General features: G+C 35.6%; 1 protein-coding gene across 1 annotated transcript; it reads left to right on the forward strand.

Annotated features, from left to right (window-relative positions):
* Positions 1-11,728: 11,728 nt before the first annotated feature.
* On the forward strand, positions 11,729-12,685 carry LOC311176162 (olfactory receptor 10AG1-like; the record flags this gene model as incomplete). Its single annotated transcript, XM_084241471.1, has 1 exon — positions 11,729-12,685. One exon carries the CDS (start codon positions 11,729-11,731, stop codon positions 12,683-12,685), a length of 957 nt encoding a protein of 318 aa, XP_084097597.1.
* Between the last annotated feature and the right edge of the window lie 2,468 nt (positions 12,686-15,153).

The following is a 15,153-nucleotide window of genomic DNA, read 5'->3' on the forward strand; positions in this document are numbered from 1 at the left end:
ACACACAGAAATTAAGAAAGAAAGCTGGTGAGGTGATAAATATGTGCATAAATCTAATTCTGTAGTTAATCTAATTTATTGTCAAGAACTAATGCACGTGGTCCTGCAAGATGCAACTAAGCTGGGAACATATCCCAAAAACAAGGCAGAAATGAAGACATGAGGGAGGATCAAAGCCTGTGGATGCTTCTCAGTCTCTGGCCTGATGCCCAACACATCTCTGGGACCCAGAGAAGGTGAGTCAAGGAAGTTGGAGGAAAAAAATCAATTACTTTACATAAAAGCATTATTCTTGACTAAGAGATTATTGAATTTCTTTGAGTAAGAAAGGTTTGAAGCCCTGGCAATAAAGAATATTTCAAAGTCTTCCAGGTTCAGTTCAGTATAATTAAATGATTGAGGCAAGACACTGTGGGTAATGGTTAGGGAGACTGACAAATATTATATTTTCTATAGTTGTTGGTTTGCATATGGTAATTTTGAGACTGAAAACAGAAGCAAATGTTTGGGCATAGAATCCATGTAAATTACCCAACCACCTCTCACAGGGTAATAACATACAATGTACTCACTACTTCAGGTCTGACCTGGCTTTTATCATCTCCCACATGGATTATAGCAATCACCTCTCAAGTGGCTTTCCCACTTCTGCTGTTGTCCACACTAAAGTACATTATGTTATTTCATAAATTCCTTTCACTGACAGTTTAGTCCTTTCTAGCAAAGGAAAAAAATACTACATATTATGAGTGATTCTGGAAAATTAAATAACCTAGCTATAAATTGTTGATTCTCCAAATTATTGTCCCTGACTTTCCTGTGTCAATGTACTATTATCAGAGCAAGATATTGCAAAAATCAAGACAAATGACTTGCAGTCAAAGAGTTGATAATGAGAAAAGAGTGTCAAAATATGGAATGGAAGTTAAAATATTATGTGATAAAGGTCAAATGGATGTTATATTACAGGGATAGAATGTTGCATTTGAAATATTTCACTTAGTTGCAAGAATATTAGGAATATTTCATACAATGGAACAAGACAACTAAATTTAAAAATGAGCAGAATTCTAGCAATCAAACTTTATGACCGACTTAGAGTCTGCAATGTTCTTTACGTCTGCTGATGAGCATTGCTCATAGATACATATTTATTGATGCCTAATAATTAAGCATTGGATGCATGAATTCACAATTTACAAAGTTTATGAAAATTCAAAGTAACAATAAAATTTACCTCTATGTTACTTACAGTTTTAAAAACCACCTAATATCATTTTCTTTTTCATGCCTTTCTCATAGAGTGAATTTCAGAATCAGAGTATCATCTCCTTATTAGCTTCATTTTTTTAATATATGTCCCTGTAACTAAAGAAAAATTATATGGAGATATGAGCAGAGGGTAAAATAATTAAAAAAAAAAAAAACACTGTATTTCATAAGCTCCAAAGTCTTTCCAAGTTACATTCTTTGAGGTCAAGAAAAGATGTTTTAAAGATTTGAATGTTAGTGTCTTCAGATGTCTTGCATAGCTATAGTTCCAAGGAAATGCTCTGAGTGCTTCTATCTCGGTGCCAAATGGGAGCCTCTACTCCCCAGAGCTGGAGTGGATGGAGAGCCAGGGTCACGGAGTGGTCAGGGGCTCAGGCTCCACAGGCCATACTACCCAGAGAGAGAACTGAACTGCATCCTGATCCAACTGGACAGCCCTGCTCATCTCCTAGTTACCACCTGATAAACAGATCAAGGAATTTAAAAGATTAGCAACATGTTCTGGAGAAACACTGTCCTTTCAGTGAAGAAGGCACAATTTCCTACCTAAGTTTCACTGTGTTTTTAAGTGAAGTATGAGATCAAGGAAGAATAATAGTTGTTGAATTTGTTACTTGATAATAAAAACCAGAAATTTATATGACATGACATCCTATTATTGAGAGTGACACAGAGATGTCTCCATAATGTGTACCAGGTAAGCAGAGATTATAGTATCCTGCTTATTTTATGATAGTATATTTTTAATTTTATTTTTATTATTTTATAGTGTATTTTAAAACTCAGAATATAGTCATTAAAAGTACATTTTCCTTTCTTCTGATCATATTCATTTGTGATACAGAATGCTGAACTTGAAATACACACTATAAGTAGAGCAGTATAAAAGATAGAAAATGGACATGAAACACCTAATCATAAAAAAATTACATGTTTAGTTATATTTTGAAAAATATTATACTCAAAAATCAGTGCTAAATGAATGCTTTAAGAAAGCCATTCAGTTTTTTTTTAATAATAAATTTTATTTTTATATTCCCCCATACAATTGCAAACACCCCATTCTGACCCCAATCCTTCCCCTCCCGCCCTCCACCCCCCAAAAAGTGTCTCTGGTTCATAGTTTTTTGTTGATTTTGATTTTCACTTTCTTATATTCATTTTCCTGGTCCCTTATTTAAGTTTTCTAGATTCCTGCTATGAGTGAGACCATCCGGTATTTTTCTTTTTCTTTTTGGCTTATTTCGCTGAGCATGATCCCTTCCAGTGCCATCCATGTTGCTGCAAATTGCATGTGTTTATCTTTTTTGAATGCTGAGTAATATTCCATGGTATATATGTACCACATCTTCTTGATCCAGTCATCTATTTTTGGGCATTTGGGTTGTTTCCAAAGCTTAGCTATTGTAAACAGTGCTGCTATAAACATAGGGGTGCAGGTGTTCTTTGGAATGGATGTTTCTGTGTCCTTTGGGTAAATACCAAGGAGTGGAATTGGTGGATCATATGGAAGCTCTATGTTTAGTAGGTCCAGAAATCTCCACACAGCTCTCCATAGTGGTTGGACCAGTTTGCACTCCCACCAACAGTGCAGAAGAGTTCCTTTTTCTCCACACCCTCGCCAACATTTGTTGTTGCTAGTTTTTTTCAATATGTGCCATTCTCACTGGTGTAAGATGGTATTATCGGGATCACGGCTGCCCAGGTCCCCGCGCCTGCGACCTAGGCTTGCAGGGAGACGCGCGGAGGCCCTCACTGGGGTGAAAGTCCCTCACTGAGTGAGCAGGAACCAGGCGCCCAGGCACGGGAGCGGAGTGCAAAAGGTGCCATTCCCACGCCACTGAACTGGGCTACAGCCTGCGTCCTGGACCTGAGGGCTTTGGAACTGAGACCCGGGGCACAAAATTCGGGGCGTGGGTTCTCCACGACGGTGGGGCACAAGGCAGACACAGCACCCCAAAGCTGTTGAGGTTTACACTACCATTCCTGCTCTGTTCTCTGTCCCACGGGGTGGGGGGCGGTAAAAAACAGCCCCCCAAGGACAATGGGAGAGATCTCTGGAGCCACCTAGCGACCAGGAAAAAAAAAAGTCACTAACACCCCATAGAACAGGGAAATTTCTTAAGACTGCTTGAAAAGGGCAGAAGTTTCCTGGAGGAGACCGTGGCCAGCTGGGAAATTAGCCCACGCCAGGCCCCTTCTGACCAGCAGTCTGAGCCCACAGAGGGAACAGGCACCCACGGCCGGGGCAGACCGGGCGTGCAGAAGAGTATGCCTGAGACAGAAACCGCAGGGACTGAGTCCCACATTGCCATTTTAGAACAGGTACATTTCTTCAGTAAAGACTGCCTGAAACCAGCAGAAAGCTCCCTCAGAAGCCAGAGATGATTCCTGGAGGAGCCAGAGGGGAGCGGAGAAGTTCACCCAAGATGCCGGCCAGTCCGAGCAACACAGTGTCCCAATGCATACGACAAATTGGAAAACAGACAGTAGGGAGTAGAAGAACCACATGCAACCTAACAACACCTCAGGAAAAAAGCACAGCACAAAAAGAAAACCACCCTCCAGATTACAAAGACAGTAACTTGGAAGAACTTCTGAGACTTCTAGAACGAGAATTTAAAATTGCTGTGATTAAAAAACTGACAGAAGTCATAAAGGAAAACAATGATATGAGAAAAATCATCAACAATCAAAAGAATGAAATTGAGTCCATAAAGAGGGAAGCAAAAGAAACGCAGGAGATCAAAGAAATAATGGAGGAACTAAAGAACTCTGGGAAAAGCAATAAAAGCAGAATAGATTAAATGGAAGAACGAATAAGTACTCTTGAAGACACAGAAATAAAAAGAACCAAAACAGAAAAGGAAAGAGAAGTAAGAAGGAAAAAGAATGAAGAAAGACTTCCAGAACTATCTGACTCCATGAGGAAAGGAAATATAAGAGTTATAGGAATTCCAGAAGGAGAGGAGAGAGATGTAGGAAGAGAGAAAATATTCCAGGAGATAATTGAAGAGAACTTCCCAAATGTGAAGAAGGAGCTGAAAATTGATATACAAGAAGCAAGAAGAACACCAAACTTCCACGACAAAAGAAAAAATACAGCAAGACACATAATAGTAAAGCTCCCAAGAATCCAAGACAATGAAAAAATAATGAAGCTAACAAGAGGGAAGAAACAGATAACATTCAAAGGAAAACCAATCAGGCTGACATCAGACTTCTCTGAAGAAACACTACGGGCAAGGAGAGAGTGGAGGGACATAGTCAACAGACTCCAAGAAAGCAGATGCCAACCAAGAATACTCTATCCCGCAAGGGTCTCCGTCCTCTATGAAGAAATAATAAGGCCCTTCCCAGAAAAACAGAAACTCTGGAATTTCATTACGACTAATCCCCCATTCCAAAAAATACTACAAGGAATCCTAAAGCCAGAACCTCAGAGGGACGAATAACAACAAAAGAAGGCCAAAAAAAAGTTATTAAAAGAATAAATAAATAAAATCAAAGGAAAGACAAACACAATGGCAAATACAGATGCTAACATATCAATATTAACTCTAAATGAAAATGGACTAAACTCCTCAATAAAAAGACACAGAGTTGCAGCCAGGATTAAGAAACAAAACCCAGCCTTTTGCTGTCTCCAGGAAACACATTTAGCTACAAAAGATAAAAATAGGCTCAAAGTTAAAGGATGGAAAACAATCCTACAAGCAAATGGACCAAAAAAGAAAGCAGGAACAGCTATACTTATATCAGATAAAACAGACTTCAAACTCAAAAAAATAAAAAGAGACGACAATGGTCATTACCTTATGATCAAGTGGAAAATACTTCAAGAAGAAATAACACTCAATAACATATACTCACCAAACGAAGGAGCACCAAAATATATCAGACAACTGTTGACCTCTCTGAAAACAGACATCAGAGAAAACACATACGTAGTGGGAGACTTCAACACACCACTATCAACAATGGACAGATCAACAAGACAAAAAATAAGTAAAGAAACTAAAGCTCTAAATAAGGACCTAGAGTATTTGGGCTTAACAGATATCTATAGAACACTAAACACCCCCCCAAAAAAAAAAAAACAGAGTACACATTTTTCTCAAGCACACACGGATCATTCTCCAGGATCGATCACATACTGGGGCACAAGTAAAACATCAACAGATACACAAAGATTGAAATCATACCAACCATCTTTTCTGACCATGAAGGCATCAAACTCTAAATAAACCATAAAAGGAAGGCAAGGAACTTTCCTACCCCATGGAGATTAAAAACCACACTACTGGAAGACCACTGGACTAATGAGGAGATCAAAGAAGAAATTAAAATATTCTTTGAATTGAAAGACAAGGAGGACACCAATATCCTATATGTATGGGATGCAGCAAAAGCAGTAATAAGAGGAAAATTTATAGCAATAGAAGATCACATCAAGAAACAAGAAAGAACTCAAAGAAACAACCTAATCTCGAAGCTCAAAGATCTAGAAAAAGAACAACAAAAAAACCCCAAAACCAGTAGAAGAAAATAAATAATAAAAACCAAAGCAGAAATAAATGAAATTGAAACTAAAAAAAAATCCAAAAGATCAATGAAACCAAGAGCTGGTTCTTTGAAAAAATCAATAAAATAGACAAACCCCTAGCCAGGCTCACAAAGGAAAATAAGGGAGAAAGCACAAATAAACAGAATCAGAAATGAAAGAGGAGAAATCACAACGGACATAGCAGAAATCAAAAGAATAATCAGTAACTACTATGAACAGTTATATGGAAACAAGTTCAACAATCTAGAGGAGATGGACAAATTCCTACAACTCTACAATCACCGAAAGCTAGATAAAGAATAAATAGAACACCTAAACAGACCAATTGCAAGCAGCGAAATTGAAATGGTAATCAAAAACCTCCCCAAAAACAAAAGCCCGGGACCTGGTGGATTTAAAAATGAATTCTACCAAACATTCAGAGAGGAATTAGTGCCTATGCTTCACAAAATCTTCCAAAAATTTGAGAAGGAAGGGACAATACCAAACATGTTCTATGAAGCCAACATTACACTAATACCAAAACCAAACAAGGACAACACAAAAAAAGGAAAACTACAGGCCAATCTCCCTAATGAACACTGGTGCAAAAATCCTTAATAAAATTTTAGCTATCAGAATCCAACAATGTATCCATAAGATAATTCACCACGACCAAGTAGGATTCATTCCAGGGACACAAGGATGGTTTAACATCCGAAAATCAATCATCATTATCCAACACATCAACAAAAAGAAATATAACAACCATATGATAATATCAATAGATGCTGAGAAAGCTTTTGACAAAGTGCAACACACATTCATGATAAAAGCCCTTGAAATTCTTGGGATACAAGGAACATACCTCAACATCATAAAGGCCATCGATAACAAGCCAAAAGCCAGTATCATTCTCAATGGTGAAAAGCTGGAAGCAATTCCATTAAGATCTGGAACAAGACAAGGATGTCCACTCTCACCACTGCTTTTCAATATAATACTGGAAGTCCTAGCCAGAGCAATAAGACAAGAGAAAGACATCCAAGGAATCCAAATAGGAAAAGAAGAAGTCAAACTATCACTATTTGCAGATGATATGATAATATACGTAGAGAACCCCAAAAACTCCACAGAAAAACTAATTCAACTCATCAATCAGTTCAGTAAAGTGGCAGGATACAAAATGAACATGCACAAGTCAGTCGCCTTCCTATACACAAACAATAAATCTAAAGAAGAAGAAATAAAAAAAAATCCCTTTTATTATTGAAACAAAAAAAAGCAAATATTTGGGAATAAATCTAAAAAAAGAGGTAAAGGACCTATACAAAGAAAACTATAAAACACTGTTAAAAGAAATAGAAGAAGACACAAAGAAATGGAAAGACATCCCCTGCTCATGGATTGGAAGAATAAACATTATTAAAATGGCCATCCTACCAAAAACAATCTACAGATTCAATGCTATTCCAATCAAAATTTCAATGTCATTCTTCAAAGAAATAGAACAATTATTGATGAAATTCATATGGAATCACAAAAAACCCCGAATAGCCAAAGCTCTTCTGAAAAAAAAAAAAAAAGAAGGGAATGGAGGCATCACACTCCCAGAATTCAAACTATACTACAAAGCCATAATCATCAAAACTGCATGGTATTGGAACAAGAACAGACATACTGACCAATGGAATTGAATAGAAAATCTAGAAATAAACCCATAGATTTATGGTCAACTAAACTTTGACAAAGGAGCAAAGACTATGCATTGGAGCAAAGAAAGTTTGTTCAATAAATGGTTCTGGGAAAACTGGGTCGCTACATGCTAAAGAATGAAGCTTGACCACTACCTCACACCATACACAAAAATCAACTCAGAATGGATTAAAGAACTAGACATAAGACCTGAAACCATAAAATATATAGAAGGAAATATAGGTGAAACACTACATGATTTGCACATCAAAGACATCTTTACAGACACATCACCGAAAGCAGTGATAGTGAAGGCAAAGATAAACAGCTGGGACTACATCAAATTAAAGAGCTTCTGCACAGCAAAAGAGACAATAACAAAAACAAAGAGAAACCCCACCAACTGGGAGAACATTTTTGCACCCAACGCTAATGATAAAGGACTGATCACAAAAATCTGCAAAGAGCTGATGAGACTCAACAACAACAAAGAAAATAATCCAGTCAAAAATGGGCAAAAGAGCTAAAAAGAAACTTCTCTGAAGAGGAAATGCAAATGGCCAACAGACATATGAAAAAATGTTCAACATCACTTGTCATCAGGGAAATGCAAATCAAAACTACCATGAGATACCATCTCACACCAGTGAGAATGGCACATATTAAAAAAACTGGCAACAACAAATGTTGGCGAGGGTGTGGAGAAAAAGGAACTCTTCTGCACTGTTGGTGGGAGTGAAAACTGGTCCAACCACTATGGAGAGCTGTGTGGAGATTTCTGGACCTACGAAACATAGAGCTTCCATATGACCCAGCAATTCCACTCCTTGGTATTTACCCAAAGGACACAGAAACATCAATTCCAAAGAACACCTGCACCCCTATGTTTATAGCAGCACTGTTTACAATAGCTAAGCTTTGGAAACAACCCAAATGCCCAAAAATAGATGACTGGATCAAGAAGATGTGGTACATATATACCATGGAATTTTACTCAGCATTCAAAAAAGACAAACACATGCAATTTGCAGCAACATGGATGGCGCTGGAAGGGATCATGCTCAGTAAAATAAGCCAAAAAGAAAAAGAAAATACCGGATGGTCTCACTCATAGCAGGTATCTAGAAAACTTATATAAGGGACCAGGAAAATGAATAACTATAAGAAAGTGAAAATGAGAATCATTAAAAAACTATGAAACAGAGACACGTTTGGGGGGGTGGGGGGCGGGAGGGGAGGGATTGGGATCAGAATGGGGGGGTTGCAATTTTATGGGGAATATAAAAATAAAATTTATTATTTAAAAAAAACTGGCAATATACCCCAAATTTTTATAGAGAGTGTAAGTCCAGTTTAGAGTAGAAAATCATCAAAAAGAGTTATCTTGGGTTATGCTCTTAGTATTATATAAAATGTGCTTAAGATTTTTAAATTTAATTTTATTTGTATTGCTATAATGTCTAATCTCATGTACTCAAAATAAAATATACAAGTACAGATGAGAGAAAATCTGAGAATAATAGCTCATTAATTTCAAATGGTTTCTCTCCAATTTTTGCTGCTGTTTTACACCAGCATAGAATAATATACTAATTTAAAGTTCAGTATTCCTGCCAAATGAATACCCTGTTCTTTCATTCTTCTGATAGGTTGGAAAATGTCTGCTCCATTACTGAATAAATATGACTAAATTTCAAAATGCCGAGAAGTGATATTAGTTATAATAATACTGAGAAATAGAATAAGTATGATAATGATCATAGTAGACACCCGATGGAACTTAAATGCGTTTTTTAATTAAACCAACTAAATAGATTGTGCTACTAGATTCTGAAAACATCTCCTTGAATTACATTATTATTATTATTATTATTATTATTTTTATTATTACATTATATGATTTCAAGCATGGAGAATTAAGCACTGATAATTTGAATTGGGTTATATTATCATAACATAACAAACTTTCATTTTAATTCATTTAATATTAAGGCCTTTGGTCAGTGAGCTCTTTATTTACTTAGGGCATGTTAGTGGAGTCAGGTGGAATTATTTCTCATGTCCTATCTGCAGGTATTTTTAAACCACTCATGAGGGCCTATTTTTCCTGAAATGACTTTTTTTCTGTTTTCATAAAATGAAAATATCAGCATTATTCTGTGATTCCCCTGTTATCTGACAAAATCTCAGAGTGGCTCTCACTTTCTTAGGAATGTGGCCCTCCTGCAAGAGAGGTAACTCTTTCCACATAGAACTGCAATTTCTAGGGTGACATCTGACTCCCTGCCTGTCTTTACCACTGGTCTGTAAGCCCTATAAAAACATAAATGAGCATCTATTATATGCTAATGATTATTACTATTATTATTATCTTTGGCATTTAACACAATTTGTCTTTAACATGCACTTAGCATTTACCCATAAGGGACTACAATGTATATTTCATATTGCATGCCCAGCTGATGTATTTATCAAAAAAATCCTTCTCATTATGTTAAATACTCCATTTTAGTTGTTTAACATTAGGGCTAGCTTGTAAAGAAAATCTTACATGCAGGGAGGGTGATACAAATCTTGACAAATTTGAGGAGATATAAAATGGGAAAAATAAGTACCAAAAGGTGAAAGGAGCAGAAAATAAATAACACTTTAGAAACAGTTAGGAATGAAAGACCAGGGAGGGCCAGTTCACTGAAATTCAATATATAGGACACTTTCTTTGATATAAAACACCCCCTTTTCCTTGATTCTTCTATTGAAATTGAATCTTAAAAGTAGGTGAGCCGTGAAGGAGCTGTTATCTTGAGGGTGAGCAGTGAGAAATTATAATCAGAATTCAGGATTATGTGCAGTAAGGAGGAATGGATTTATAATTAAGGAGTGCCAAGAACTAAAATATAGAAATTACAATTTGTTCATCTATTTGGGACTTGTGGGTGATTTGAAGACCTTGGTATCTTAGAAAAAGAAAGGGACGTTGTATTCTCTAGAAAGTTAAGCTGAATTTAGTATGGGAAGTGGTGCTAGTTCCAAACTCATGACAATATGGATTTAGGATTATGTGGCAATCTGTGAAATGGCAGTGCTTCAAAGGTTTGGTGGAAACTACAAAAATTGAGTTCTAGCATTCAGCATAGTGCAAGACAGACTAAAGATATTTGATCTAAAAAACATTTATTGGACAATTGTTTTTGTTAGCAGTACATTGTATTAGGCACTATATTCAGAATTCATATACAGGTATTTATAATATTTCTTATTAAAACATGTCATATACAAAATATATCATATATTAACTATATAAAATAGAAACTTTATTTATTACGAGTTAAAATATTTCATCACAGAATGTTATTCAAATACTTATTTTAGAGATAAAAGTTGATTATAATGGTAGATTTTCCATTTAGTCTAGGGATATGTTTGACCACCCAGGTCAAACTTTCTTACAATTTTCTTTTTCTTCTTCTTTGCCAAATTCCTCACAGATGCATAAAACTATTAAAGTACACTTAAGGTGAAGTTAAAATGTGGAATGCACTTAGAGTTGTTAAAATTTAGGGAGATGATGATAGAATTAAGAATATTATTGACAAAAACATACATTATTTATCATTCTAGACTTTATGTCCTCTTAGGACATGCTAAGGTGCATTATTTCTAGTACAGATAGCTGGAGGGTGGCCAGGTTGGCTGAAGTGGACCAGGCAGTGGAAACATACTGACCAACTGCCCCTGGGTTACCTGAGAAAATTCACAGGGGAAAACACAAACACAATTTAAAAGAACCATAAAGATAGTGACTGAGAGGTAGAAGGCAGAAAACATAGAAGACTAAGACAAATAGAGATTATGTTAAACAGAAAGTGCAAACATTTCTTATTGGAAAGTGCCTGTGTGACCTAGAGATGTTTGAGAAAAGGCTTCTTGTCATACTTTATTCATGTTATGATTATCTGATTTTTCTTCTTATTGTAAATAAGAGCCCCTAATAATTTTAAATATGGGCAGGTGGAATAGAGTTTCTGTTTTCACATCAGAATTTTAGCATGCATGGTTGAGGTATCTTAGCAAAAATTATAAAATAAAACAGCAAGAAAACTGAGTTTTTATCATTTGCCAGGAGATTTGAAATCATTGACTTGATAAGTCACACTTTTCAGGTGGATGAAGGATTGAACTGAACTCTAAACCTTACAATTATTTTGTTCATAGATGGAACACACAGGACAAAATTCCCCACTGGGGAACCACACTACACTGGTGGAATTCATCGTGATTGGTTTTTCTGATGTTCCCAAACTTCAAGGATTTCTGTTTGGTGTATTCTTGATAATCTATATTGTTATTCTTATGGGAAATTGCCTCATTATCATGATAACTAAGGTTGATCCTTCACTACAGACTCCCATGTATTTTTTTCTTCAAATTTTTTCTTTTTTTGAAATGTGTTATGTGTCTGTCACAGTACCCAGATTGTTAGCAGATCTTTGTAGGCAAAATAAAAGTATTTCTTTTCTGGCCTGTGCTTTTCAAATGGATATTTTTGCGACCTTGGGAGCCACTGAGTGCTTCATTCTCACTGCAATGACTTATGACAGGTATGTTGCCATTTGTAATCCATTAATGTACCCTGTCATCATGAACAATAGACTGTGTATCCAACTGGCAGCTGCATGTTGGATCACTGGAATTCTTGTACCTATTGGGCTCATCTACAAAATTTTTTCTTCACCCTTCTGTAAATCTAATGAGTTGAATCACTTTTTCTGTGATGTACCCCCTGTTGTTCAACTTGCTTGCGGGGACACTTTGATGATTGAGATATTAATCTATGTGATTGCTACTTTAGTTATCAATATTCCTTTTGTGTTGGTACTTGCATCTTATGTGAATATAATCTCCACCATCCTAAAGCTGCCGTCAGCAACTGGGAGAGCCAAGGCCTTCTTGACGTGCTCTTCCAATCTCGCGGTTGTGACTTTATTCTTTGGATCCGGTGTCATTGTGTATATGGAACCTACATCCACTCACTCATCAGGAATGGATAAATACCTTTCCCTTTTTTATACCATATTGATACCATTGTTTAACCCCATTATATATTGTCTGAGAAACAAGGACGTTATGGTGGCTTTGGGAAAATTCCTACAGAAAGTGAATGTGCCTTGAGTGAAAAACATTCTTAAAATTGTTTCTTATTTGACAAGTTTTCATTTGTTTTTTTTTTTCCTTCAATTTTGCACTTCTTAAATGAGTGATTTCATATATTTATCTCTCAAAAATAAATAAATTGTAAATTAAAAAAAAATAAAGTTGTCCCAAGCTAGGTATAGAAATTTGCGAAAATACACATTTTAATCCTAAGGATTGTTACTGCCTTTTTTTTAATGGTTGTTGATATTATCTACACATTCTTTATTAAAAAAGTTATTTATTTATATATCTCCAGATTCAGTATATTGTCTGAAAATGATGGACACTCAATATTTTGGAAATAATGATGTCTAATAACTAGTGATGTTTTATCTGCCTCTGATCAATAGTTTCATTATAAACATACATATAGATGTGAAAGTAGGAAGGCATGGTGCCCTGCTACCTTAAATGTAGTTAGCTTATTAAAGAAGTTGACATTCCATTTGCTGTTATTGATGATTACTCAGCTAATTACCTAATGATGAACAAACATATGATAAATTTGGCATACTTCATTAGTTCCAAAATCCAATCTTCCTCTGCAGTGCCCCTTAAATCCCTTCATATTCATGATATTAATTTCAATAGCTTCATTATAATGTTGATATACAGATTTTAAATGCTCATAAAACAGATAAAAGTTATGCAGTGGTAAGCATTTGAGTAACTGAAAAACAAGTTTCATGTAAAACAATTAATTTGTTAGTTGTATAGGTTTATTACTTTCATTGCTTCCCTCTGTTTTCTTGAGGTCAATAGCAATAATTATTCTTCACTCATTTTATAGATTTTAATGAGTAAGAGTAGCTGAATATTCTTTTAATGAGAAAAAATAGAAATGCAAGGATACATTTGAATGTTAAAGTCACAAAATTTGACGAAACTCTCTTTGGGCTATCACTGTTTTCCCACATTGGTTTTCTTCTCCATGATGTGCATTCTGTCAGCCTCCTGTCACCAGCCTTCCCAGTCGCCTGGATTTCTCACCTGGCTTCCCATGAGGTCTTGTCCAGTTGTGAAACCTTTACTCACTTCCACCCTCCCCTACACTAATATCCCACTTATGATCATAATTACTCATAAGGTTATGAGAGATCACAAGTAACACAATTGCTGGAAATAACAATGACTAGTAGCACATATTTAATTAGTGATGTTTTATCTGCTTCTGACCAACATTAGCATTATAAACATACAGATGTAATGGAAAAAATAATTTGAGCTCAACAAACTTTTAAGTGTAGTTCACTTACTAAAGAAGTTGACATTCCATTCTGAGTAGAAACCCCAATTTTACAAGACAAAAAGGAAACCTTAAGAACTAATGTGAAGATCAAAATAAAATACAGTTTAAAAAAAATAGATCTTTGTCCTTTTATTATTTCAAAAGATCAAACATAAAAGTAAAAAGATCAAAAAAGTGTTCATAGCTTTTACGTGAAAAAGCTATTATAACAAATATTACAAGGACATTTAAAATATTTTTTAGTAGTGTCACTTCTAGAAATTCCTGCCCTTCTCAGGAAGTTGTCTGGGCCTTGTGGTCTGAGACAGGTGCAAGTGTAAATTGGGTGGGGGAAGATGGCATTTTCCCTTGGAAGTGTCTGTACATGGGGTAACAAATATGGTTATTTGGAATGAAGCCAATGTCTTTAGTTTACACCCTACCTTGAGAACAACTAGATCAGGACAGCTCCTCCTGCAGGCTTTTTCTATTCTAGGCTGTAAACTCAAGTCAGAGCATAATGTATGCTGAGGTTAAAATATCCCTCTCAACTCACTGTTTAAGTCACATTTTAGCAGCTACACGATATGGAAAAAATATGTTCAGAATCGGCAGTTCACATATCTCTTCAGATATTATCCGGCAGCAGCTAACACATTCTTTGTATTAGTGAACACAGAAGATTTTAATGAATATTTTGTTGGGGATAGAAGGAAACAGTTTTACACAATTTAACCTCTGAAAAATAATTTTTAAATTCTTCACTGATTTATTAATCCACTCAAATTCCTTTCCCTTTACTGTTCCCAGTTTTTTTTTTTTTCTGTGACTTTTCACAAGAAAGTCCTCACTTTCCATTGCTATTTTTCCCCTAAAGGTGAACAAACACTGAAATTATTCTCTCTTTTACTATTCAAGTCAACCAATTCTAGTCTCAACATTTAAGCACAAAAGTTGTAGAAATGAAAACAACCTAAATGCCCCCAAACAGATAAATGGATGAAGATGTGGTGAACATAGACACACACACACACACACACACACACACATATATATGTATGTATAAAATGGAATACTACTCACCTATCAAAAATATAAACTCATGTCATTTGCAGCAACATGGATAGAGTTGGAAAGGATTATATCACATGAAACAAGTCAGGGAAAAAAATAAATATCGGATGTTTTTACTATAAGGGGACTATAGAGAAACCAA

Source organism: Talpa europaea, assembly GCF_964194135.1.
Source record: "Talpa europaea genome assembly, chromosome: 8".
In the NCBI taxonomy this organism is placed as follows: domain Eukaryota; kingdom Metazoa; phylum Chordata; class Mammalia; order Eulipotyphla; family Talpidae; genus Talpa; species Talpa europaea.